This window comes from Fringilla coelebs, assembly GCF_963513975.1.
Source record: "Fringilla coelebs genome assembly, chromosome: 8".
In the NCBI taxonomy this organism is placed as follows: domain Eukaryota; kingdom Metazoa; phylum Chordata; class Aves; order Passeriformes; family Fringillidae; genus Fringilla; species Fringilla coelebs.
In genome coordinates, this window is record NC_140066.1 from 24,130,836 (window position 1) to 24,153,303 (window position 22,468).

Consider the following 22,468-nt stretch of genomic DNA (forward strand, 5'->3'; position numbering starts at 1 on the left):
GCTTTGGAAGGGCCCAGAGTTAGGTCTGTCCTGTTTCTATACCAGTAGGTTCTGGGGACAAAATGGGACAGTCATAGCACTGGGCACTGTGCCAGCTTCCCTGTGAGAATAACTACTCACTGCTCTCTCTGCAAACACCTGGGCTGGCACCAGCTCTCTCACAACAGCAGTGGCATCTCCCTTTCTCAGCCCAGGCTGCCCTTTTCCAGCCTTTCACCTTTCACAAGACTCAGGAATAACACATGTAAAGGAGAGTAGATGTGGACACCACAGCTCCAGCCCAGGAATGCAGTCCTGGACCAAAGATGATGTTTCCTTGCAGTCTGGCCAGTAACAATTCTGTACAGGCAAGAGAACACGAGTTATCACCTTAAAATTGCAAATGTGGGCAGAGGAGGCCAGGAGGCTTGAGTGTTGTATATGAATGACTTTATTTAAGTATGCTGGGCACCACCAGGCAACATGGTTTGGACAGTGTGCGAGGGAACAGTCAGGCAGACCAAACAAATGCTAGATTGGAGACAGCACCATCCTGCCCAGTCACTGCAGGTTACAAAATGGAGCACTGCTGCTGCAAGGCCAGCGGAGGGGCTGGGGGGATGGATAGCACTGCCTGGGGCACACAGTAATGGAACAGAGAGGAATTTGCTGGAATTCCTCTCTGTGTGCTGCATCAAACCAGCAAGAACACAACCAGTTTCCCAGCAGAAGGCTGAGCATTGATGGCTCTTTACTGACAGGTTCTTGCTTAAAAAACAGTCTGCTCCGATGGGCGAGGGGAACAAACAGCCTAGCCTCAGCTGGGAGAGACGACCCTACCCACCTGCCTACAGCCTCTCCAAACCCAGGGGTGAGCCCCAAGAATGTGTTTCCTGCAGTGGCAACTGGCTGCTGCTTACATTTGTCTCACCTGGGGCAGTGCACTGGCCTTTCCCTCACCTCTGTGGCAATCCTCCAGCTCTTACCCCATCTCTGCACCTGAGAGTGACCCAAAGGTGATGTGTGGCAAAGAACAGAAAAGAGAAACAGGGAGGAACTGCCACCAAGTCCAGCTCCATTGCTACTGCCATGTTCTGCAGAAAACTAATGGGAAAAAAAGAGAGGACCGAATAATGCACAAGTAAAACTGGAACAGTGGCATGCCCCAACACAAGCAGGTCTGCAGGCTGCCCAGGGCTGTTAGAGCAGTACAAACAAAGCAGCCACCAGGTGAGCAGAAAGGCACTGCAGTGCAGCGGAACACAGCCAGCAGGACAACGTCCTGCTCACACACGTGCCACTCACACCGGCCTCCCAGCGCTTTGCTGTCCTCTCCCCTGGTGCATTCCCAGCGACCAGCGAGTCCCCGCAGAGCAGGGACGGGGGGTGGTGCAGGGCTGGCCTTTCTGCTAAGCATGGGTGCTGTGCGCAGTGCGAACATCGAGCAGCGGGCAGCTGGGCAACAGGTGTTCAAAGAAGACCCAAAGCGTAATTCCCAGGTGCTGTGGTCAGTATTTGAGAGATCCTCAGACATTTCAATAAATAAAACAATTCTTACATTACAATGCACCTTCCCAATTATTATTTTGCCCCAGAATGGATAAAGTACACAAGAGTTATGCCTGGCTGTGAATACATGCTCCCTTTGCCCTGACATGGCAGGAAGGAGGGAAACAGCCTCAACTCTTACAAAGAACACGAGAAGTCAGCACTGTAAATCTTGGCAGGTTGAGGGGGAACACACAAGTGCCTTCACGCCCATTCCGGGGTACTTGCTTCCAGAGGAGAAAAGGTATTTAAAACAAGGTACGAGAGAATAACCGTCTAGTACAATGATAGCTGATTAGATTTGCTTTGTTCTACTCCATGCAATACAAACTAAGTCCTATCGCCAACTTCTCCAGCTGTGGTGCAGACCCCACATCAGGCTAAGAAGTTACACACTCATACAAACACTCATACACCAAAACAGTGGGGGCAAATGGACTTGACTGTTGAGAATGTGCTTTCTCTTAATAAAAAATATATTAAAAACAACTTCAAAAACTTACTGATGGTGAAGACACCGCTGAAGAAGGAAGTAGCTATGGGGCCTCAGCTATGTGTTTCCAGACAATCCAGGCATTGCAGTCAGGCTGACTAAAGCCTGCACGAGCAGTCTGCAGTGGTTGGCTCCCTTCTGGCTTGCCAGGCAGTTTCTATAAGCTGTTCCCTTTGTTTTTGCTTACTTGTTTTACAATGACAGATGTGACTGTGATACAGAAAATAAGGGACTGAAATGAAAAAGGAATGGGCCATTCTGGAGAAACATAGATTGGTATTTTCTCCTTTCCATTAAAAAAAACAAAACAAAACAAAACAAAAAAGAAGTTAGTAGTACTAATACAACCCTCCTGCTGCTGTCGTCTTTGCTCAGTGACATCGGGGCATGCTGGCGCACACACACACACACAGGCAGCTCTCAGACACTCGGACTCAGAAAAGCGAGTTTAAGTGAGTCTTCGGAGGAGACTGAGGACAGGTCCCAGGGCTAGAAGGTTTTTCGGTGGATGGCACGAGCTCCATCTTCTTCATATTCCTTTTTCGAAACCCACATTTTCTTAAAGGTGTCCAGAGAGGCCAGGATAGAGCCACTACAGAGAGACAGGCATGTTACAGGTTAAAGGAAAATGCTGGGGACACTCTCATAGTATCTCTGCAGAGATGGGCTGTTTCTATTGTGACACTTCCCCATGACAGTAAGGTGCCTAGGCTCAGTTACACATGACAGACACATTCTCTGGACAGTCACTCCCTCTCCCACTATCCTCAAATGTGCCAGTGCTACAGAGCCTGACACCACCTGCCCCCTTCCCACATGACTTGGTGACTGCTGCTTCAAGAACACACCAAGCATTGCCCAGCTGAGCAATACAACCCCTCTGACACACAGCACCAGCTGGGATAACAGCATGAGAGCTACTGGGCTGTGCCTCCCCAGCCCAATCCCACAGCAAAATGTGTTGCTGTGCAGCACATACATACCCAATCCACGTGGAATACAATCTCTCCTGAGGAGCCGATATCTGGAAGAAAGAGAGAATCAGTCTGTACCTTCCCAAGCTCCAGTCTGCTCCTCCTAGCACACTGCCCACACTTCAGCTAGCACCTGACACAGATGTGACCTCCCAACAAAAAGACACCTGGCAGTCCCCCCAAAATAGCCACTCTGGTCCAGAATCCTGGACAGGGGTCATGTCAGAGGAGCCACCTTCTCAGTGATTAAACCAAACTGATTTTCATCACAACAGCAAATGCTGTTGGGCATGTGAGTGTCTCAGGAAAGGCATTTCTGATTTGAAGTAAATGGCAGCTGCAGTCTGAGCGAGGTTCTTTCAAAGAAACAGACCAACACACTTGGTAAGTGACAAACACAAAAGAGATGGCTCTTACCCTTATTTTGACGTCCTTAGGAGCTAGTTTCTTCACTTCGCTCAACAGCCTGTCACCAAAGCCTACACAAGACAGAAAACGTGTAGTGTGAGCACCTCAGCAAAATCCCAAGTCCCATCCACTAACAATGTGGACATGGCCTGTGCAGTCCTATTCAAATACCCCATTCCACATCTTACACAGAGTCCAGTCTGGGGAGGCACAGAACACGGACAATAACATAACAGGACTTTCTCTCACTGAGAGCTTAAACACTGGCCCATGGGCTCTATTCCTCAGCAGCAACCTGAGTCAAGCAAACAAGGTTTTTAGCTAGAACCTCCTCCTTCCCAAAGGCATTTCTCCTGTGTCCAGCCCATTTGTACAGGGGGTTGAATGGGAAGACTGGATCTATTTGGAGATGTCAACCAGTGGATAACAGACTGATGGGTTCTGGCAGAGACTATCTTTAGGTCAGTGAGTACCAACTGAGCCCTGAGGGGATGGGTTGAAACCTTTCTGCACACACATAGCTGACACTCGTGCAGGACTAGAACCCTTGAACTCTCACATATCAGAGACCTAAAAAAACCTTAGAAGATGGAAGAGTCCTTTTTGGTATCTATTTCTCAGATATTGTGAGCTACAGCAGCAGGAATAAACACAGCAATTCAGATCTTCCACAGGCATTGACTGGAGGAAAACAGTAAAAGCCCTCCAAGCCCAGAAAGTGATGTACAAGGGCAGGTGTCCTGCATACCCAGCAGGATATGACGAGGACTCAGAAAATTAGGAAGTAAATGCCCAGATAGAGCAGAATTTACACAGCCCTCACCCCAGAGGACAAACTGGGTGATCTGGGTTATCTTCCCAGTTTCACATGAGAAAGAAGCAAGAGATCAGGTATGTCACAGCACACTGAAAGAGGAGAGGCAGGAACCTTTGAAAAGTGTGGAGCCTCCAGACAGCACAATGTTGGAGAACAGCGTTCGCCTCAGATCCATGTCTGACTTTTGAATGGCAAAAACGAGCACTTCATGAAGTCCTTCACATTCCTCCCCTATCAGGTCCGGCCGGAACAGGAGCTCTGGGGCTCGGAAACGGGCAGGGCCAATCTGCAAGAGCAGAAATTAGGACACAGGGAAGAGAACAGTGCGGCTTTCTTCACTACTTACAGATGGGCCTGCCTTTCTTAGGTGAAGCTTCAGAGTAATGAAACTTCCTGAACATTCATGCTGCATCACTAGATCCCACGTGAATGCCAGTCTGGACTACAACTCCTTCAAAGGGCACCATTTCCAATTTGCAGATGAAAGAGATGAAGAAACTTGCTCAGCCCCATATGGCAGGTCTGCCATAAAGGGAGTAAATCCAGCCCCGGTACTGGAGGTGAAACCTGTATTTCCTCTCTTTCAACCATTCTATAGTAGGCTCAGTATTCTAAGGAGTATTCCTAACTCTTCAAGTCAACTGTTAATGCACAGGAGACAATTCTAGGCAGGACAAAAGGCACTGTATATAAAACCACTGATGGATTTAGTGAACTGACACCTACTCACACTCCATACCTGATCTGCATAAAGTTTGTTAGATCAGAGCCTGCTCTCAAACTGCTCAGAGTCCCCATTGTTATACTGTATCCTTACCCAGGACTTCTAGCAGAAGTTGTGAGGTCTCTAGTAGAGTTTTCTTTCCTTAAAAATTCTAGTGCCCAGTCAACAGCCTAGGATGAGTTATGGTCTTTTTAAATTATCCCCTCCCACCTAACACCACACGAAATTTCCCATCACTGAGGAGCTTTTCTGGAAACCCTGTGTCTCACATGAGGAATTCTCTAAGAGTGGTCCTTACAAACCTCAATAGTGCTTCCATCTGGCAGGTAGTACTGAGCCTTCTCAGTCTCCAGAGTCTCATCCTTCTGGGGGTTTATTGACAGGTAGCAGGCACGCTGGAGAGGAAACAGAGTCAGGGAGAGGGAAATGAGATGGGTAAACCCAAATGCCTCTGATGTTTTTCTCACTAATGATTAAAATGCATGTATCCCTTTTGGCTGATTTTAACAGTATTATGTGCTGGAGAAAAGACCTTTAAGGCTCACAGCAGGTAAACTACCTTGCAACATCCCACTTGTGATCCCTAGCTGCCATGGATTTTACTCCATGAAGGGAAAAAAACACTACTGAAAGCTATCATCAGACCCTGAAAAACTGCAGCACAGGTAAGTGCAAAACTAATTCTGAACCACCAGCCCATCTTCACCTCCATGTTAACAACAGGGATTAATGTGATTTTGACTATAACTCTCTCAGAATATGGGACAGCTGAGGTTGCAAATGACCTCTTGCAAATGATCTTGTCCATGCAGGGCCCCTAAAGCAGGCTGTCTAGGACCACGTCCAGGTGATATTACCACGGACAGAGACTCCACAACCCTCTAGACAAAGTGTGCCAGCACTTGGTCACCCTCACGCTAAAGAAAGTTTATGTTCAGGCAGAGCCTCCTGTGCTTCAGTTTGTGCATCTTGTCTTGTCACTGGACGCCACTGAAATGAGTCTGGCTCTGTTTTCTCTGCACCCTCCCTTCAGACATTTATATACATCAACGAGACTCTCCCCAAACATTTCTTGTGGCTCAATAGTTCAAGCTCTCCCTGCCTTTCCACATGTAAGAGTCCTTTAGTGGCCCTGGACTCCCTCACGTAGATAATGGATTTCGGTGCAGAGCTAAGTAGGCTGGAACTTCCCACCAGATTTCACAAGCCACAACTTCCTTTGAGAAGAAATCCCCTCTTGGACAAACACAGAAACAAGGCAGGCCATCACCTCCTTGATGGTCTTGACAATCTCAAACTCAGAGGTTGTGTGGAAGTCATAGCCTTCCTTCCGGAGATAGAGACGCAGGAAGCGGGAGACATCCCGGCCAGCGATGTCGATCCGCATGATGGAGTGAGGCATGGCAAAGCCTTCATAGATGGGAACTGCGTGGGTGACGCCATCCCCAGAGTCCAGCACCACTCCTGTGGTCCTGCCGGTCGCGTAGCTACCAAAGGGACAAAGGCTCAAGTCAGAACAAGCAACTCAAAGCGAGCTCAGGCAAGCAGCACATCCACACTCAACTCAGGAAGCAAAGATTTCACCTAAAACAGGGCCTAAAAAACCCTCAGAATGCAAGTTCTGTTAGCAATTCAGCAAATTTCCTGTAAACTCTTTATTACACAAATTGAGTTTCAGTTCTTGCATGAAAAGGGGGGGGAAGAAATCAGTGAGGTCTTCCATGATTTTTCTGTCGAATAGATTTCATGGCAACATTCCACAAACACAAACCAAAGACAAAAGACACTTACAGGCTAAGGACAGCTTGCATGGAGATGAATAGTGCTGGCACATTGAAGGTCTCAAAAAACACCTCAGCAGCACGCTCTCTGTTCTTGCGTGGGTTTAGGGGTGCTTCTGTCAGCAGTACAGGATGCTGGAAAAGAGAAGAAGGAGCTGCGCTGCAGTAACCAGGAGGCAGTAGGGGTGTGTTCCTAAATGTTTCTGCTTATTTATTCATTTTAGGAACCACTGGTGCAAGAGGGCAGGTACAAGGAGTAATTTCAGCTGAGATGTATTAGATTGAATAATCTCTATTAGGTTGAAAGGCCAGCAGGGTTCTGGTCTAGTTATGAAGAAGTGCTAGGAAATGTACTCTGTGAGTAACTTTGACCCATGAAGGACAAGTAGGATGACTCTCAGTAAGAAAAAATCAGCCAGATTAGCCAAAATACACACCCTAAGACAGGGTGAAGGCATATGGTCTTTTAGCACAGGCAGACAGAAATATTTCTACTCCACAACTTAGATTGCTCTCAGACATTTAAAAATTTTTTGTTCTGATCCTTCCAGACCACAGGACTGTGGTTTTCTCCTTCCTCACTTCAACTCATGCCACTGCTGAGTGGATATGCCTGATGTGCAGGCAGAACAGGAAAAGTCAGAAACACTTGGCCTAGAGTAGAATCATTAGAGAGAGTGTGAATAGCAAATGTGAAAGGCAGATTTTCAGTTAGGCCAGACCATCAGATCTGGAGAAGAATTCTGCTTGGATACTTCTTGTTTAGTATCTCTTGAGAGGTGAAAGAACCTAATTTAGCAACAGACACACATTCAGAAAGAAGGCCAAAGGAAAAGTCCCAAATCTTTCCAAGTTCCAATGCTCCTGGTGTTACACATGCACTGAATGACGCCTGTGCCTTTACATAACGTGGTCTCTCACCTCTTCTGAGAAAGTCTGGAGCTGGTCTTTAGAATACACGTACTGCCAGATGCGCTCCATGTCATTCCAGTCCTTCACTATGCCATGCTCCATTGGGTATCGGATCGCAAGAAGACCTCTGTGCTCCTGAGCAAACAGGAAAAACAACAGCGCATCAGAGCTTCCAAAAATCACACTTCTGAGCACTGTGACTGTGACTTACTGTCAGACTCACCTACAGTTCTGAATCCACTAAAAGATAACTTATCTATAGCATACAGGGCAAAATCTGAACATTCATCACAAACATCTCTCCCAGAGAAGCCAAGACTAGACAAGGCCTTTTCATACCAAGTAGGAATGTCGACATCTGACATTTGCAGAGCATATTCCATCATAACACTTTTAAAGTCAACAAAAAGACACCTATCATATGGTATCTCTGTACTACCAGATCAGCCATGATATAAAACATAATAGGATATTACTGGGGAATGCAGTTTGAAGGGCTCACAAGAAATGTGACCACACAACTGACTACATGCTGACAGAAGCAGGACTATGGAGAGAAGCTTCCTACCCACGGCAGGGAGATATACAGCAATTGAGTAGGGTCCATTTCTAAAGTTCCCAGTCAAAAGTATGTAGCCATATGGAGCTAGAAGTAGCCAAAAAAGAAAAGAGAGATATCGAAGACCTTGGGAGCTAGGTCTGTGTCAGCAGATTGGCACAAGAATTTCATTAAGCTTCACATTCCACCTTGGACACACATGCAAGTGACAATCTGCTCTACTCTTTGGACCTACACAATACCAAAGAACCACAGCCCAGCTGCCACATCCCCCCCTTACAGCAGCACACTGAGATATATGGACAAGTGCAATGTACAGGTGTTCTTACCTCTGCCTTTGGACCAATGAAAATGTCCCCTTCTAAAGCACCAGCCATAACACGAACGTGCTTTGGTCTGCCCACACTAGAACAGAGACGAGAGAGTAAATGCTTCTACAAAGAGCTCCGATGCATCCAAGAATTGCATACTTTGTGTTTCTTTCTGTCCTAACCAGAACTTTCTCAGTGGGTGAGTCTGGGGACGCTACCAGGTGCAGACAGACCCAGGTTTGCTCTGAGCTAATCTCAGAAATCAGAGGTAAAGGGGACAGATTGTAGACAGTTCTGAACTGGCTGGAATTAAACCAGCTGAGTCTGGCCATATTTTCAATGATTATTCAGGACTCACCTGCTTCAACAGTGCCTGGGATGAACATGACTAGACTAAGCAATTGTCTGAGGTGCTGGATCCACATGTGCTGCCTGACCTCAGGCAGACTTCTCAGATTAGACATTTGTGTCCCATAACCCACCAGCCCATAAGAACATACTGCTCAGAACACAAAACTACTCACTAAAAACCTACCACGGTGAACATAAAATCCGGTGACTATTCAGAGTTCCTGCTCCAGCAGTCTTCATCCTGGCAAAACTCTTAGAAAACTTACAAAAAAGCCTGGCAGGAATCAAGACATCATACCACGCACCAATAAAAATACAGAGGTCTTCACACTTCTTATGCCAAATTTTACTTTTTCCAGGTCCTTTTCCTCATGTGTGTAGATTAAAGGATCCTACAGCTTTGGTTGTGTGTTGAGCCTGACAAAGTGATGTCATCTTGTGTATCCCCAAAAACATTAAAATATTTAACAGCAGAGCTTTCATGTCCCTGATGTTTCTTTGCAGCAGGCAGAAAAGAATAACTCATTTTTCCAGTCATAAAACTGGGCAATTCTTCCCCTCTATATATCAAAGAATTGGTACACAGTACTAAGAATTTATCAAGACCAGCAGAATACTTACTAGTTAGGAAAGCAGTATTTTGGTATTTGATCGCCCGCAAAACCTGCTTTAATCACACCCGAGCCCTGTGGAAGCAACAGAAAAATATGTGAGCTTATCACTCATTCCATCATCTTCACAAGTTCTAGAGGAGTAGCAAAGTACATCAGGACTGCCAGATCCTCTCCTTTCTACTATGAATAAAGCTTCCAAGGGACTGACTCTCCAGGCTGCTTGAGGATGGGGAAGTGCCAGCTCGGCTGTTGGAGGGAGTGACTGGCACCCTCTCTGGCAGTGACACATCTCACAGGGCACAACCATCCCATGCACCCTGGTACTGCTCTGCACACACCTGAACACCCTGTATAGATGAGTATTTTTCTAGCCAGGGTTACATGAGGGGTGCAGGAAGCTGAATCCACACTTCACAGGTGTCTATCAATATTAGATAACCTTTGGGGGGAGGAGAACACTCCAGAAAGCCCAGCAAGAACAACTGAACACTGTCAGCTTCAGGAGGCACTGAAAGAAAGAAGGCTACAGGCCTCTCAGAAGATTTGGAAAAGGGAAGGCCAGATAAAGTCAGAGAAGGAAGTAGCAAAGAATTGTGAGAAACAGACTGGAGAAGAAATTGGGAAAAGATGATCAGATAGTGGATGAACTAGCTAACGCTAAGGAGGCAGCAGTGTGGTCTGAAAAGACACTGGAAACTAACCTAGACTGTGGTTGGGAAACGACAAAGGTGCCGGTTACACTGCAAGGGGAAAGGCTGGGGGCAGGAAGAACAGCTGACGGGATAGAGCTTGTTCAGAAGAGTCAAAGAAGAGATGAGAGATGTCAGTCAGGAAGGCACAGATCCAAGAGCCTTCTGCAACATTCAGAGCAGCAAACACAGGGTGGGTAAAACCAGCCACAGCAAGGCCCTGGCAGGGAGTAAGTGCTGGGCATCTGGCCCCACAGCTCTCATTCCCTGTCCGGAAGCATCCAGGGAACGCCATCATCAACTTGGATCTGTGCTGACTCCTTCCCCTCCTCCATTTCCTCTCCCTGCACAAGGGAATGACATCTTGAAACAACAAGCAGCTTGCAGGAACACCCAAGTTTTGCTAAGGAGCGGATTTTCATAGGATCTCCACAGATAAGCCATTTCACTGGTAATCCCAGCCTACCAATGGCGTAAGCTCTTCTGCAGAAAGAGGAGCAGTTCTGCTTGCCCCATGGTGGGAGCAAAGTGTGTTGGGAGCTAGCACTGAAAGCTGTGACCTGTGAAGTGCCTGTTCACTCTCAAGGGCTCTGCAGTAAGAATGCTCTGGTTTGGAGGCCAAAAAGATATTTTGGCTATCCCACTGCATTTTAAAATGAGTAGCAACACAGCTTCTCCATAGCTTTCCACTTCTCACCACCTCTGCATGGGTCAGCATCACCACTTTTGCTTTGAGGCTGGGACCAGATGAGTTGCTCAGGGCTCTGACAAGCCCTGGCTGCAGTGGTTTCTGATGCTGCCTTGCCAGTGCCAGAGGTTACCAGCCAGAGCAGGCTCAGCAGAAAGGAATGTGGGGTGGCCCCAGCCTCTCCCGTTCACAGTCCAGCGCTTTACTGCCAAGCTACTTCCATCAGCAGCTTCAGCGGGGATGTCAGGCTCTGCATAGAATGTGTGCACTCTGCCACCAGAGCTAGGATACTCCTGCCTCTAAATCACCAGAGTCAGATTTGCCAGGACACATATGTAGGAGAGGAGTGTCAGGAATACTCTGCAAACCAGACACAGCTACTTATAAAGCATATGAAAGGCACATTGCTTGAATCCTTGTCTCCTGATAAACACCTGCAGCCAGGCTGGCTCCAGGAGCACACCCAAGCTGCCAACTGTGCAGGACTAACTACTTCCTTTCCACATGAGGGACTCAGTTCCAGTTGCATCCCAAGGTCTGCACTAACTGCTATCAGTGTGACAAAGTCGTGGGTGAAGTGTTAAAAAGACTTCGCTTGAGACAGACTCTCTTCTGTTTATTCCCTTCCAAGAGAAACAAAGAACAAACCAAAACCACTATTTTGGTTTTTCTTATCATAGTTTCTAATCAACTCTCTGCCTGGGAAAGAATACCATCCTGTGGCAAGTCTTGCAGAAAAATATTTGAATGAAATGGAGTAACATAATGTAACCACATTAGAATATTGCACTTAGTGAATATTTTGTTCAGGATTATAAAGGATCTTGTTGCTAGCACATTCTGCTATGGGGAACTGGTTTCAGGAGAACAATGATGCTCCTATTTTAACTTAGAGATTAAAACTTCCTTATGTCAGGCCAAAAATTGCCCAGTGTGTCTTGGTGAGATTCCCAGCAAGTTATGTATTTTAAGATTTACATACTGAAGTTCAAAGTTAACCAAATGTGTTGGGAGTTCAGAACTCCAGCTTGGAGTCAAAGACAAATGACGGCTTTGAATATGCTGGTGGGATGGGGCTTCAACACAATTGTGCTTCCAAGTGCCTGGGAATAAACCAAGAACAGCTGTTTGATATCTCCCCACTACAAAGACCTGACTGCACTTTCTGACCTATTCAATTTTTCTTGAAAACATTTTACTTCTTTGAAGATATGTGCACACTGAGTAAATCTGTTTATTATAGACCAATTTGAGATTCCTATGCAATGAGAGGAAAATGTTTACATTTTGAAATAACTCTGATTCAGAAGGTTTAAAGACCTATTTTTTCATCTTTGTTTCAAATGAGCAAAAACACATGCATCTTCTCTTCTGTTACAAACTCTGATTTATTAAAAGTTTAAAACAATTGAAAAATTTATAGACTTCCACCAGTAACTATCCTGGCTGGGTTTTCATTGCATTTTATCTGGCAGCGTTTTTGGTTTTTTTTTTTTTTTTTCATTTAAATCAGAGCAAAAGAATAAAAGAAGAAAAACTACATGTAAAATGTAAAGGTCAAGGAAAATAAATTCATTAAAAATTCTTGCGAGTGTCTTGAAGGAACTGAACATACCTCATCCCGGAACATACTTCATCTACTAGCTCTGTAGCCCATTGGTTATGGATAAATCCATCTTGATGCATTTAGGACTCAAATTTAAATGGAAATCACCAATCAATCTTCCATATAGCACCTTCTATGGAGAATGCACATTTCATATTGTTGTAAAACTGTTTTATTTGATACAGAATTCATAAGATCAAGAACAAACCAAAGACACAACAGCCCTTGCTGACAGCCCAACTGCATAAAATGCCACCACTTAGACTACAAGGCAAACAAGAGATAATTCCATGTTCCATGGAGGTCAAGAAATTTGCACTGACTTAGGCCACAGGTGGACTACTGACATGGGCATTACATTCAGAGGGGCTCCCAGACTGTTCAGAGAGAGCTTGCTGGAGTGCAGATGGAAATACAACTCTTAAAAATTAGACAATGGAGAGTATAAAGTTGTGCTGAGGTACAGCTCCAACCTCCTACTGTACATTACAAAGCTCTCCCTGCTGAAAACACACACCTAAGAGCAATGTGCTGTAAGAGAAAAAAACCCTCCCTGTTAATTTTTTAGCTACAGAACTTCATGTCCTTTTGGAACACACTGAAATTCTAGAGCAGGGCTGGGACTGGAGGGGTCTGGCTCTCACCAACTCAGTATCTCACTTCCCCCTTCCCACACACAGGCATGTGAGACAAGATAACATTCAGCCTTCAAAAGGTGCCTGCAGTTCTCTGCAGAAAAGCAGTAATGGAACAGCAGTGGGAAGAGCGGTACCTGCTCTGTGCAGCTCCAGTTCCCATCCTGCCTGAACTCCAAAGAGCAGCAAAAATGCAGTGTCACCACGAGTCTCCTTGGCCCACAGCCTGCCAGCGTTCCAGGCAGATGCTACAACAACTGCTCCATTCTACTTCTTGTACAGGGAGGGGAAGGGGGGAAGCTCGTTTATTGGAGAGGCAAGAACAAGAATTAGCTTTTATAAGACCAGCTGATAAAATGAAAAAAGACACAGAATCAGCTGCTGGCACATGAGCCCTTCTTCAGGTCTGAGGCAGAGACAGCAATCATTGCACATGCTGAAATTAAATATAGGCTGCTACTACATTAATAGCTCAACAAAGTGATCCTCACATTGCCAGAACACCTAGAAGTAACTTTAATGTTTAGCTAATCACTCAACAACCCAGCAGGATCAGTGCTGATACAGGCATTCCTAAAAACAATCAAACTAATGCACTTTTTAACATCTTCAATAACAACGATACATGTTTTTCTCAACATAGTCAATTTTACTGCTTACTCTCATTTTCTATTAGATGCTTTCCTTCAATGTCTAACCCAAATCCTTCTGCTCTAAGATTCAAGGGAAATAAACAAAGCCAAAACTGTATCAGAGAGCTCAAGCTGTAGAGAGGAATTTGGGATCCATAATAAAGAAAAAGTCAGAAGAATAACCACCTTTATCTGAGAAGACCTACAGTTATTCATCTTATGGAGAGTTAAAGCAATAGGCTGAGAAGTGCCAGGCCAGGAAACCAAATTCATATGGCAAAAAAATTCTAGAGAAATTAAGCGTGTGGAAGAAGAATGGAGCACAGAATTGACCCTTCAAAACAACAGAATCTCAATCACTGGCGATAGAGGTCAGAAGGGAGGAGCACGGGTTTGTGACTCAGTACACTGAAGGAGGCGCCGTCCAAGACATGCCCTCCCATTCCTTCCTGGATGGTCCTTCCTCCTGGGAGGGCAGCATGGATGGGGCAAATCATAAGTGGACGCAGAAGCACCTCAAAGAGGCATGGAATCACTGTCATTCATCTCCCACAGAGCTATTACACAGACAGACTGAAGGTCTGCTTTGTGCTAATGAGCAGCATCAGCACATTGGAGCAGCCATCTGCAACACCACACTACGCTGATGCAACCCTGGGCACAGATCCGTCAGCAGTGGCATTCCGAGGCATGGGAATCTATGCCTTGGGAACGGCACTGCCCTTTTGTGACCACTGTGCTGGATGTGCTGGAGGAGGGGGAGTACAAGAGGTCAAGGCTTCTCTCTCGCTGGGCTGTCAGGGGTGCCTGGCTGGAGAGCTCCATGTCCTGCATGGGCCCAGGGAAGCGCCAGCATCCCCAGAGCTTGCCGGGGGTGCATCCACGACCTGCCAGGAGCACGCTGGAACCCTGGCCAAGGCCTGCCCCACAGCATGCTGGGAGTGCGGCCATGGCCTGGCCCAGCACCCCCATTGTCCCCCCGGCACAAAGAGGGGTGGGGCGGGACCGGGGAAGCCCCGCCTGACTGACAGCGCCAGCTGCCAATGAGCGCAGGGGCTCTGGCGACAGTCCCGCCCCACTCCAGCAGGTAGCAGCGGGCTATCCCGCTGACTGACAGCTGTCTCAGCCAATGGGGGCGCGCCGCCCGTCCCAACCAGCGGCAGCTCGGCGGCGGCCGGGGCTGCGCCCCCCAGCGCGGGGCACGGGCCCCGCTGCGGGTGACTGCCAGTCGCCCCAGCCAATCGCGACTCGCCGACGCGCAGGGGCCCCGCCCCCCGAGGACGCCGTATGGCGCCGAGAGAGGACTGGAGGCGGCGGCCAACCCGGCCGAGGTGGAGGGGGGGGGGGCGGCGGCGGGCGGGGCGCGGCCGCCCCGATGACAAAGGGATTGCGGGCCCTCCCCGCTCCCGGGACGCGCGGCCGCTCTCACTCACGTTGTCTATCACGACGGGCTGGTTCGCTATCACATCGTAGGACTCCATGGCGAGGACCCGCCGCAGCCGCCCGTGAGGGAGCAACAGCCCAGCCCTCGGCGGCGCATGCGCGGAGCGGCGACGCGGCGCCGCCTGGGTGATGTATTCCTGCCGCCGCGGCGCCTGCCGGGATCTATAGTCCGACGCTGCGCAGAGTCAAGCGGGGAGGAGCGCCGGGAGCGGGGCATGCCGGGAGCTGTAGGCCGGCGCCGGGAGTGAGCCATGCTGGGAACTGTAGGCCGGCGTAGGAGCGGGGCGTGCTGGGAGGCGGAGTGCGGAAAAAAGGAATTCTGCGGACACATCCACGGTCGGGACACCGATGGATGTTGCGGTGCAGGAGATAGCTGGGTGCTTCCACCAGAAACGCTGCATCGCAACTGGCTGGCTTATGCTTAATAGATTTCCCCTTGCCTAATTCTTTCTAATAGGAAAGGAGAAAAAGGTGATTCCATCAACTTCTGTAGTGGGGATCTATGACTAAGGAAAGCGTTTTATTGTCCCATAATTTCACGTGATCATCTTTACGAACTACTGGTCATAACACATCTGTTCCCTCCATGAAATACCAGTTTCTCTCAATTTTTGAGACATGAGAGCCACGCAAGACGTGTCAGTATAAAGAATGCACATCATGAACATTTCAATATTGAACAATGGACACATTGTCATTTTCCATTGACTAAGTATTCTAAAAGCACTTGGAATAATCAATGCCTGAAACTCTGGGTCTTGAAATTAATTAAAATGGACTTCCATGCCAGTGAGCACACCTGAAGGCTTGATTCACCTGTCTTGTCTCACATTTCTCCTGCAGACATGGACTTCTCTTCTGAAGTTCCTGCCTTTAGCCCCAGTAGATAAGTTTCATCACAGATGTTTACCTTTAGCAACCTTCCCCATTTACCTAGTCTACAAGAGGGAGTTTTTGTACAACAGGATTGAGGGGTTTAAATTAAGGCCAGTGTTGTATCACTTCAGTGAATGCCAGGAGACACTCATTATGGGTGTATGGAGCCAACACAGCCTTTCATACATACTCTGTTACATTCACCTTCTCAGCTCACTGTAGCTGACTACTCGGGCAGATGTCACAAAAAGTAGTATCACAGTAACAGGACAAGTGAAATATTTTTCACTGTGGGAAGTAAGGACACCAACTGCTCACCTCCTTTATCAGGGGATTGTCACTTGGTGTCAGCGTGTCAGCTTCTTGACCATGTGTATTCTCCCAAATGGTGTATTGAATGTTTTTAGAATAAACTCTCACCTATTTAAATGAGAAATGCGAGCATGAGCGCCCACCCTCTCCGCTGAGCACTCTATAGCTCATTTTTTTCTATTTGCTGATTAACAAGCAGGACCCTGCTCTAGCAAAGGTGTGTAGGACTATCGTGCACACACCATCCACACGTACATACCTGGATTTCCATGGCCACAGTTGTAGTTGCGGCTCAGGAATGAGCCAGACCGTCAGTGTGCTTCGTGCACAAGTCACAGCCCGCGATCAGAGAGCCCCCAAGCTTCACCCATTGGCAGCTTCCAGCTGCCTGCAAGGGCCCTACAGACACAGAGATGGCACGGGGAGAGTAGAGGTGCCTTGAGCATTGGAGGAGGTGTAAAGGCAGCAGTAAGAACCCCGCTGTGTCCCCAGGCCTGCCCGGCTGCGGAAGCTCCCGCTACCCCCGGGACCCGCTCCGCGTTCCCGCCACCGCCTCGCGCGGCCATCGCCCCGCCCATCGCGGGGCCCCGCGTCGCCGCTAGGGGGCGCGTCCGCAACGTAGCGAGGGGCGGGGGCAGAGGCGCGGCCGCCCTCCGGGCCGCGAGCTTCCATTGGTCAGGCCGTCCTGTCACTCACGCCGCCCTTGCTGCGAGGCCCCACCCCTCCGCGCGGAGCCCCGCGCAGGGCCGCCATTGGCGGAGCTGGTCTGTCACTCACGCCGCCCGGGAGTAGGCCCCGCCCCTCCACCCGCGGCCCCACGCAGCCGCTTGGGCCGGGTCGGGCCGGGCCGGGAGCGCCTGGCGGGAGCGGAGCGGGTTCGGCACCATCTGGGACGGGCCGGGACCAGCCGCCTCCGGGACATGGAGGGCGTGCGGCCGGGCGGGGGGCCCCCCGCGGGCGGGCCGGGGTCCGGCTCGGGGTCCGGGTCTGGGTCCTTCCCGTCGCTGTTCCCGCCGGGTCTGCACGGTATCTACGGCGAGTGCCGCCGCCTCTACCCCGACCAGCCCAACCCGCTCCAGGTCACCGCCATCCTCAAGTACTGGTGAGGCGGCCTGGATGGGGCCGGGGTCTTGCGTGGAGCTGGGGGGAGCCGTGGGGCCGGCGCCTTGTGTGGGATAGGAGGGTTTAGGAGGAGGAGTGGGAGTGGGAGAGGTTTGGGAGAAGCACTGGGGCTGGGGACGTTGTACGGGTAGGCTGAAGGGGCTGGGGAGGGTTGCAACAAGGGGAGAGGGACTGGGGGTTGTTTTAAGGGTGAGATGCAAGAGTTTTGGGGGCATGCAGCAGGTCGGGGGATGGAGGGATTGGGGGTGCAGTCGGCTGCCTAGGCCGTGTGTTTGGAGGGGGCTCCTGGGGAGAATGTGCTGGCAATAGGAGAAGGGACTAGAGAGGTGTGCGCTGAGACAGGGGAGTGTATTGGGGTTTCTGGGGTGATTTGGAGGGTCCCTGAGTGAGCGGGTGCTGATGAAGGCCCGAGCTGGGGCAGATCTTAGGAAAAGGGAGTGCGTGTTACTCAGTGGAGGTGTTCCCACTGAGGGTGAGGGTCTGGAGTTTCCCCCTGGACAGGAGGCACGAGCTCTGTCTCCTGGCCAGGAGCCTGGGGTTCGAGTGTGGCGGCACTGACCCGAGCGAAGCCGCTGTTGCAGCCTGCAGGCCGGACACATGCCATGTGTACCCATAAAGCCCACGGGACAGTGCCAGCTTCTCTTGGCCTTACGTAGCCATGTGTTATCACAGACTGTGGATCTGCTGTTCAGTGTCTCTGCTGACACAGTGTCTGACACCAGGAACAGCAGTTGTTTATGTGGGAGAGTGGCATGAAGGAAGTTCTTGGATGTTTAGCTATCAAGATAAGTGTCTAGCATCTAATCCCTTGTGAAGAGGAGTTCCTTTTGCTTTTTGCTATCGCTTAGCTGCTCAGACGCCCCTTCTGGGTCTAAGGAACATGATCAAGTCACCCCTGAAAGTTTGCTTTTCATGACATTGGCCAGTCCCTACCCCAGCACTTGAAAAAAACTAATAAATGCTCAACTTCTTTATTTACAGCTCATTTCAACCTGTATGTCTTTATCCAATTAGAGTCCTGAGCAACAGCAGAATAACATCCTCACTGTGTGGTGTTCTGACAGACAAAGCTGTTGCTGTTGATGTCCACAGAAGTGTAGTTTTTTAAGTGATTCTAGCAAGAAGTTTGTCTGTTCGCCTTTATTGCCTAGGGGAGTATTGTATTAAAATGACACAGTGAGCTGAGATAAGATTTTGCAAATCTGAGACCTCAAAATATAAATAATTTTAGTCATCAGTACACATCAGTACTTTGGTGGTGGTCTGATCAGTCTGTTTTCACTCCTATGTCTAATCTTAGATACTCATGAAGCGTTTCCAGTCACGTTAGCACTTCTTTTCTATCAACAGCTTAAAGCATACTGCCTCTATTGGCATAGGATTTTTGGAGTTTCAGAGAAATTTAGGTCTATAGTGAAGAGTGGCAAAGACCCTTGTTTGGGAAAAAACCTTGTTGCTTAAGGTATTGATTAGGGTTTTGCTGCAGTTGGACCTCAAACACTAAAATGGTTACTGCTGGCAGTGACGGCAGGTTGCAAGTAAGAAGTAATGTGAAGGCCTGTTTATCCTGGCGTTTTCCACTTAGTGGTTCCTCTGTTAGCTTAGCCAGCAGTGAGAGCTGAGAGCTTCTGTTGTAGAGGTGAGCTTCCTACTGCTGTCCTGTGCAGGAAATGCTTGTGTGAGGTAAAGCCTCCATGGACGCCACAAGTTCTTTTTCCCCTGTTGTTGGGTGAAACTTGGAGCTTGGTTTTGTTAAGTCTGGTAGAACGCCTCCTGCCACAACACTCTCAGCTAGTCTGTACTACTGTGCCTGGGCTGCCAGCTATTAGCTGGTTTAGATTAGAAGAGGAAATGGCTGAATGAAGTTCTCTGCCTTAGGAGAAATGTTGTAACTCTAATCAGCTTTTAATTATATGTATCAGTTTCTGTATGGTTAACAGCGATTTGTTTTTTTTGTTCAGGGAGCTGAAGTTGTAGTCTTTGGCTTGCAGATCAGAGCAGATCCTAACTGTGTAACGTTGGAGAATCTGCAGAACTCCATGCTTGTTGCATAAAGGGACTTAGCCATGTGGATTATTCAATGGAACTAGTCTTTTAAAATGCTATTTGCATAGCTTAGGATCCAATCAGAACTTCTTGAAAGAGTTTCTGTCTGTGTTTGTGAAGGCCATGCACCAAGATGGAGTTTGTCTGTTGATATCCAGTATCCACTTTTATTATAAAATATGATTGACTATCTCAAATTGAAATATCTTGTTGCATGGAGTTGCTGGTGAAAAAATCAATTTTGTTCTTTTTTTGGTGATAGGTTTTGAAATAAGCATAATTTGGGCTCGACTACTGGGTTTTTATCACCTGTCTTAAATTTGGGCTATACTCTCAAAAACCTGTGCAGTGAGCTGTGGTCTGTGGCCTTTTGGGAATCACAGGGTTCTTCTGAAGGGTTGTCAGAAGGTAGCTGTGAAAAGCAATCCTATTGTCAGCTGCTGGGAAGTGACTACAAACAACACACTAAGGACTTTTCAGGGTGAATGAATTAGGAGTTTTCCAATGTCTTTCCATTGTGGGTCCCTTTCCTTTGGCGTTTCTCCTTCCACACAAACTTCAGAGCGCTCTTAACATCAGTGAAAAGAAGGCTCTGGTGCAGATGCAAATACAGGGTTTCCCCTGAGGCGGCCCTTCCTGCTCCTGAATGAACTCCATGAATAGAGAATGTAACAAATTTGTACTGTACCTCTGGCTTTGAAGTTGGGCTCTTCCTAATAAAATCCTCCAACGCTTCCAGTTCTTTGTGTGAGTGCATGTACTGATATGTAGATTGTGATACAAGGTCGAACCCTGCCTCGGCGGCCGTGGGCGGGAGGAGGATGTACCTCAGCAGTGCCGACAGAGAGCAGTGAAACCTGCCACCGAAACTGGATAAATATCTATGCTGACTAACCTTTGGTGAGCGTTATTGCCATGGCTGTGTTACTGTGTGCTGCAGGTAGCTGGCTTAAAGCTCGTGCTGGATGCTTGTGCAGTTGCAGTGGTTTTGGGATAGGTGTATGCCTTGGATATGTGTTTTTCAAAATTTAATTAGTCACTGCTGCAGGCTTTTGGTCTACATTTCTTCCAAGCCTACTACATTTCTCAGAGAGTAAAAATGATGTGACTGGATCATTGAGCAACATGTGAACCAGTTGGTAGTGAAGTCTGGGCAGGACTGAGCTCAGCTCCTCCAGGCCATCTGGTGCCACATTGCTGTGGCCACCTTTTGGTGGTCTGGTGCTGCAGGTCTCCAGAAAAGTTTGGCCTTTGTAGACAAACACAGGATTGCTGGCAGGAGTGAGGGAGAGGTGTCTGGCTTGCCTGAGGCTGTCCTAGGCAGGACTTGCCATCGGCATCAGACCTGACAATTATGTTTGAGTAGCCCTAGGGAAAAGCGTGTGCTCATGGAATAGTCCCTGTCCTGAAAAGGGCAGTATAGAGGTTTCTCTAATGTATTGTCAGTGTCAGAGTGCCTGTGTCAGCAGTGTTCCAGCATTGATTGTTTGGCTTCTAAAGTGTTATTAAACCCAGTTTGGAAGCAGGTTTTCTTTATGTAGGAGATGCTGCTTGCTTAGCAGTGTTCCCATCATTGCAAAGCCCACACAAATGCTCTGACCACTGACTAACCTCTCACGCTGGTCAGTGCATGAACCTCCCTCACTCCAGATCCTCCCAGTCCAGTAATAATTGTGTGTGGCTGCTGCTGGTCACTGCCACTCCTCAAGGGCGAGTGACCATCCTGGCTGGAATTGCTTCCATCTGACTGCTTCCATCATAGATCCCTGGAGGGCTGAGCACTGGCCAGGACATAGGTGCTGTGCTCTGAACAGAGCCACCTGGATGGGTGTTTCTGGTAGAGACCTCAGCCTCCAGTGTGACCTGATGCCAGTGAAAGGGAACAGGTGAGAAAAGGGTGTCAGAGGGGACTTGTTTTTTCCTGAGTGTTTCAAACTATCGCTAGACTTTGAAAACAGGTTTTTTCAGGTGTCTGCTGAAGATCAGACTCAGCTCCATCCTGGGATCTGATACACTCTCCCTGTGTTTGCTCACCACTTTGCCTTTTATGCCATGAAGATGCCACTTGTCATATGAGGAGGCTGCATTGTTCTGATGTAGCCTTTGACAATGGACACCTGTGCCACTACTGGGGGGGAGCTGCTCATGCCCTCTGTCCTGCCCCAGTATCCTGGACTGTATCCTTGACTGACCTGCTGGAGAAGCTGCAACTGGTCTCAGTCACAACGATGGCCTTATATGACTTAGGAGAGGGAAGCTGTCCTACCTGAAGTTAGTCTTGTTAGACAACTGCTCTGTTTTTTTGCCAGCAGCAGTAGGAGCAAGGCAGCACAGCACACCTCTGTAGAGGCCTTTAGTACACCGAGCTGATAAGCTGTTTTGTAAAGACTTGATAAGGTTGGGCAACAGGAGGAGGGCAGAGAATATAAAACAGTGTCTCACTGTCACTAGGGCTGGATCCCTCTGTCCAGCCACGGAGACTGGGTATCATGATACACAAACCGTCAGGACAAGTGAAGGAACCATAGCCATGCCCTGCAACCTGCAGATGATTGTGTCAGGGTCTAACCAGACAATAGACATGAGAGGAATTGATGTGTAGAATCATTTGTTCCAGTGAATGGGGTCGTGTGAGTTTGGATTTTCTTTTTTGGAGCAGCTGGGAGTTTTAGTTGAAGACACAGTGTGTTGTAGGCACAAAGTGGTTAAACAGCTGCTCAAGTGTGCCAAAACTGCTTGTGGTAGGTGTTTTGTGATTGACAGGTCAAACAGCAAAACAGTCCAGCATGTTCCTTCCTTCAGCAGGGAGTTGTCCTGTCTTTGCTCAGACAGAGGTGACGCGAGTGGCAGGAGGATGTGCTCTGCTCTCTGCTGGCACACAGCCTCAATTCCCTGTGCCCTGTAGCAGGAAGGGTGGCTGCAGGCTTTGGTGGTTGCTGTGTAGCATA

General features: G+C 48.4%; 2 protein-coding genes across 3 annotated transcripts in view; one reads left to right on the plus strand and one right to left on the minus strand.

Annotated features, from left to right (window-relative positions):
- Positions 1 to 420: 420 nt before the first annotated feature.
- On the minus strand, positions 421 to 15,273 carry ACTR1A (actin related protein 1A). The gene is made up of 11 exons (XM_084210117.1): positions 15,155 to 15,273; positions 9,479 to 9,543; positions 8,525 to 8,600; positions 7,646 to 7,771; positions 6,735 to 6,859; positions 6,214 to 6,430; positions 5,246 to 5,338; positions 4,331 to 4,505; positions 3,412 to 3,473; positions 3,004 to 3,044; positions 421 to 2,612 (listed from the first exon to the last, which is right to left on the minus strand). Exons 1-11 carry the CDS (start codon positions 15,200 to 15,202, stop codon positions 2,510 to 2,512), a joined length of 1,131 nt encoding a protein of 376 aa, XP_084066243.1. The 5' UTR covers positions 15,203 to 15,273; the 3' UTR covers positions 421 to 2,509.
- A 1,893-nt stretch (positions 15,274 to 17,166) lies between these two features.
- SUFU (SUFU negative regulator of hedgehog signaling) overlaps positions 17,167 to 22,468 on the plus strand; it is an 83,457-nt gene continuing 78,155 nt past the window's right edge. For both annotated transcript variants that reach the window (XM_084210644.1, XM_084210645.1), the window contains exon 1: positions 17,167 to 17,454. In XM_084210644.1, the coding sequence (XP_084066770.1) occupies positions 17,273 to 17,454 (182 nt within the window). In that variant the 5' untranslated portion in view covers positions 17,167 to 17,272. The remainder of the gene's footprint in view (positions 17,455 to 22,468) is intronic.

Bases quoted from the DNA above. Each gene is read 5' to 3' on its own strand.
- ACTR1A (XM_084210117.1), bottom strand. From the start codon at position 15,202: ATGGAGTCCTACGATGTGATAGCGAACCAGCCCGTCGTGATAGACAAC. The intron at 8,601-9,478 runs GTAAGTATTCTG...TCTCTGTTCTAG, and splicing joins AAATACTGCTTTCCTAACTA to TGTGGGCAGACCAAAGCACG. The intron at 6,431-6,734 runs GTAAGTGTCTTT...TCCCTTTGGTAG, and splicing joins ATGCAAGCTGTCCTTAGCCT to CTACGCGACCGGCAGGACCA.